Source organism: Lepisosteus platostomus, chromosome 5 (genome assembly GCF_059453375.1).
Source record: "Lepisosteus platostomus isolate fLepPlt1 chromosome 5, fLepPlt1.hap1, whole genome shotgun sequence".
Taxonomy (NCBI): domain Eukaryota; kingdom Metazoa; phylum Chordata; class Actinopteri; order Semionotiformes; family Lepisosteidae; genus Lepisosteus; species Lepisosteus platostomus.
This window is the reverse complement of record NC_142615.1, coordinates 21,023,512-21,028,203: the sequence shown is the minus strand read 5'-3', so window position 1 is coordinate 21,028,203 and position 4,692 is coordinate 21,023,512. Positions and strand designations below refer to the sequence as shown.

Genomic DNA, 4,692 nt, shown 5'->3' with positions numbered 1-4,692 from the left:
TTTAATCAAATTCTAAAAGGATGCTTGTTGACTCCGGTATCACGTTAAAGACTTCGAAGCTTACAATGTTTAGGGAGAAATGGAATACTGGTGTGTATTTTTTTCTTTAAAGTACCAAGACCAGCTATATACTGTATGTTTATGTTCCAAAATTAATATCGTTTATGGCCTTCACACGCGTTACAGTATGCTCCTATTCTTTTTATGCTCAGCTACTAAGATTTCCCTTCAGTGGTAAAATTCAATAGCTACAACGGGCACAGTAAAGACGTTTACAGTAAGTCTTTCTACGACAGACCAACGGACCACGAGTGCCCCTGTCGGTCAACCAATCACGCACCGCGGTACCCCGTGTCATCTTACCTGCGGTACGTGTCTGTACCGCTCACTTTGAATGGCTGCATCTGTATATAAGTGTAAGCAATTATTAGTAAGGCTCCTCAGTAGTTGAGATCTCTGTTATACCCATCTAGAAACATGCAATCAGCATGTTATTGATGAAGCAATAGTCACAACATTATTCCACACCTCTAACCCTGCACTAGGGGGCATGCTTCAGGCTCGGGCCAGGGTGAGAGGCGGGTTATGATGACAGTCATGCTTTCTACACCTTATACTGAGCTCAGAAATGGACCGAGCGGACATCTCACGAGCAGATCCCTCCGCGTATAAGAAAGGCAACTTGTCTCTGCAAAAATACCGCGGTATTTTGCGTCATCGCGCGTCAGAATGCACGACGCCGTAGCCAATTACCTCCGGTACATGTCTGTACCGCGCACTTTGAATGGCTGCATCTGTATATCAAAGATGAGCAGTGTGTGTCGTGTTCACAGCTGATAACTAGAAGATTGTCACGATATTAGTTCCCCCTCCTTAAGGGTGCTCCAGCCCTTTCACTTAAGACTTCATTCTCTGCACCTGTTTCCCATTCCCAGCCCACCTTAAAAGCCAGGCGCTGACGCTCATCCGGGCTCTGCATCTGATTTCCGTATCGTGCGAGTCTGGGACATGGAAGCGCCTGGTCCCGTTAAGGTTTTAATCTCGGTTCCCGTTCCTGTTCCCTGTCCGCCAGTCTTCGCGGTTTTTAACTTGTTCTGATGGATCTTCTGGTTTTGGACTTTCTCGTGTGTTTTGGATATTCCCTTAGGACTTCTCTTTTGGATTGTTCGCCTCGGCCACACCTCCGCTGTGCACCAGCGCACCTTGGACACGCCCTCCTGTCTTCAGCCCCGTATTCCTGCATGACGTTTCCCCAGTGTTTCCCCACTTCGTCGGATTGTGTCGTCCGCATAGGGTCCGGAAAGAACTGTTCGTTACAAAGATGTCTGGAAGAGCCAAAGGCGGAAAGGGACTTGGGAAAGGAGGCGCTAAGCGTCACCATAAGGTTCTCCGTGACAACATCCAGGGAATCACCAAGCCCGCCATCCGCCGCCTGACTCGCCGTGGGGGAGTGAAGCGGATCTCCGGGCTGATCTACGAGGAGACCCGCGGGGTGCTGAAGGTGTTCCTGGAGAACGTCATCCGCGACGCCGTCACCTACACCGAGCATGCCAATAGGAAGACCGTCACTGCCATGGACATGGTGTACGTGCTGAAGCGCCAGGGCCGCACCCTGTACGGCTTCGGAGGCTAAACAGGAGCGGAGCTTCACTACTGGACCCCGACGTATAAACCCAAGTGACCCAGTGACATTTGTCACTGCTGAGGTTGCTTTATGGGTCTATTTTCTATACTGTGCTGATCAATTGGAAATCAAATTGCAAAAAAGACCCGTTCCCACACCTAAGGTCAAATATTAGGAATCAAAACTGCTAGAGTGTATGGAAGCAGACAGCTTTATCAAGATTTCCAAGTGCAAGATCTTTTTATTCATAAAAGACCCTATTTATGTTGTATGAGAAATATTAATATTAATACAGAATCTTTTTTCACCAATAAATGGGCTTCCTGACTTTAGAAAGCCTTCTAGACAAATACTAAAAGAGCAAAAATTCCAGTTGGTAAATGAAATGAAAACACATACCCTACCAAACCTTGATTACAGGCCATTCAGGGTGATAATACAGAACCATTTATAATTCAACAAATGAAACCTGTCAACTGGTAATCACCACTTATCATAAAAAATAAGTAGCAATACACAGTAGGGGTCTCTTGGGTGCAAGTTAAATCCATGCAAGAAGGGGGTTTAGTGTTGTATTTCCAAATCAGATATGCAAATGAGAGATCTGGCCCAGCCAATCTCAAAGCTCCCTTGGTCTGGAATGGAGCTGCTCCCCTCTTCTAGTTATTCACACTGGAGTTAGGTTACATATTAGCACATTTCATCTAACAGGTACTCCAGAAACAAAAACGTAAACAAATGACCTGGAATGTGACCACACCTATTAGAATGTAGTTCAACAGATAACTTGTGAAGAAAGATGTGAAGACGGGGGTTTGAATTTAATCTTTTCTGTAGGGGGTTTAGACTTCCAAGTCACAAGCAGGGGTTTATGGCAGGAAAGGGGGTTAACTGATAAGGATTGCAGATGCCAGCTAGGAACCCCCCTGGGTGTAATGTTAAACTGACCATTTGCCCAGAACATCATAAACTGGCCAAATACCATGAACCCCCCTCTTTACCATCAGACCGAGTGACGTCAGAAACGGAGAAGAAAACACTATATAACCCAAAAGTTTGTAACAGTACGTTGAACAATACTTCGGTTTTGTTGTTTCTTGCGGGAAACAAGACTTCGGCTTTATTGTTCCTTGCATGCAATAAACTCATCTGTTTTACTTCATCTCGGGATCAAGAACCTTATTTCTTCTGTTACAACAAATTTGGCGTAGTCGGCGGATGCTCCAGAAGGTGCAGAACTTCCCATCGGCAGGAGAGACGGTCAGCGCGCACATAACTAAGAGGTAAGGACTCCTCTTTTATTTAAAAGTCCCGACTCTCTCTGACCGATTGGGAAATCTCTGCTCCCTGCGAGAATCGCCCGAGATGACGGAGTAAACGTGAGTTTCTGAATTCCTCTGGCCCGGGGAAGGCACCGGTGTATGTAATGGGTTGTTTGCTGTAAGCCCAGAATTTGGTCTGGCAGGGGTTCCGCGGTATTGTGTACAGGCGTTCGAAGCTGGTGTATGCCTTAATTGCGCGTGGAGTTTTGAACGGGTTTTGGACCCTTACCGTGAAGTTCAGGACTGGTGTGGGTCTTAATTGCACCCGGAGTTCTGAAGGTCAGAACTGGTTTGGGTCTTAATTGCACCCGGAGTTCTGAGGCTCTGAATCGGTGTGGGCCTTAATTGCGCCCGGGGTTCTAGAGCAAGTGGTGCATTAAATGCACGTAGTTCAGGACTGGTGTGGGTCTTAATTGCACCCGGAGTTCTGTGGCTCGGGATCGGTGTGGGCCTTAATTGCGCCCGGGGTTCTGGAGCTGAGTGGTGCATTAAATGCACGTATAATCCAGGATTGGTGTGGGCTTTGATTACGCCCGGGGTCCTGAGATTAGCTACGCCTTGATCGTGCACAGATTGGAGTGGCGTGGTTTCTGGCGTGGCGTGGTTTTTTTTTGTTTTAAAGGAAGCAGGAGTGGAGGAGATATATGTATGTATGTTTTTGGTGTTTTCCTTGTTTGTGAAATACATATACACACGCGCGACACTGGCATGGGCGCACCTCATAGTGGGGAGCGGGGCATTAAGTGGCAGGATTTGGGGGACGTTGAGACCCGAGAATCGCCCTGATTGAGCTCAGTGCGTAAGTCCACCCCGGGGCAAAAGCAGCGATGCTGGCGTTCTGGGGATGGTGAATTACTGATCAAGAAAGGGGGTTTTCGAGGTCTCGTTTCTTACCTGTGAACAGTGCGGTGTAAGTCCTCTCTAAAGTCTCGGAGAGGCATTTAGATCTGGAGGTAACAGACGCCCTTAGCTGAATGAGTGCAGGAATGCACAGGTTTTTCCAAGTGAAAACATCCCCCTACTGAATGAGCTGTTACCTCACACACGACAAAAGTAAATCTTAAAGAGACCGAACATGTGCGCTAACTGATGGTTTGAGAAAGTGGTGGAAGGGTCCGTTTAAATATCGGAAAAGTGTAAGTTGACGGAAAAGAAGGAGAAAAATATGGAAAAAGCTGAGTTTGTCAGAGGGAATTTGGGGCGAAGACGCCTGTAAAGAAAGCATATATGAGTATTGATTGGCAAAAGCACAAGCATGTAGCTCCCACCCTGGTGCACGGCCGGCACCAGTAGTGGCAGATACATGAAAAAAAAAAAAGAAATTGGGATGTGACTTAAAAGTGTGTTTACGGGGAAAATAAAAACCCGGAAAAAAAATATACTTTACTCACTACGAAAGAGTATAGGAAAAAAAGCTAGAAGAGGCAGTACAGGAGAATGAGAAACTAAAGAAGGAATTAACTCCTGGTCACGCTGCACTGGTTGTGCTACAGCCGGTGACTAAGTTATATCCTGCTCTCCCACAGGGGAACAAACAGGCAGGAAACGAAAATAATTGGGATCAATTCCCTCAGTGGCCATATGGAGAAGGGGGGTCTGATTGGGATAACACTTGGTATGAGTGTGATAAAGACGGATCAGGGTCTCCCCTGTTAGAGGGAGGGCGCCCGCAGGTCTGTACTCTCACTCGAAGTGGGAAAGGACTTGATGTAGCAGGGGCTGGTGCCGTTGATGACAGCGCCACTC

General features: G+C 47.0%; 1 protein-coding gene and 1 non-coding gene across 2 annotated transcripts; one reads left to right on the top strand and one right to left on the bottom strand.

The window, feature by feature from the left end:
* The first annotated feature begins 1,321 nt into the window (after nucleotides 1-1,321).
* On the top strand, nucleotides 1,322-1,633 carry LOC148664736 (histone H4-like). Its single transcript, XM_088633064.1, has one exon. It carries the CDS (start codon nucleotides 1,322-1,324, stop codon nucleotides 1,631-1,633), a length of 312 nt encoding a protein of 103 aa, XP_088489190.1.
* A 305-nt stretch (nucleotides 1,634-1,938) lies between these two features.
* On the bottom strand, nucleotides 1,939-1,996 carry LOC148664735 (U7 small nuclear RNA). Its single transcript, XR_015938982.1, has one exon. It is a non-coding gene; the product is annotated as a U7 small nuclear RNA (small nuclear RNA).
* Nucleotides 1,997-4,692: the final 2,696 nt, after the last annotated feature.

What these genes read in the sequence shown, in the direction of transcription:
- LOC148664736 (XM_088633064.1), top strand. Translation starts at nt 1,322, where the DNA reads ATGTCTGGAAGAGCCAAAGGCGGAAAGGGACTTGGGAAAGGAGGCGCT.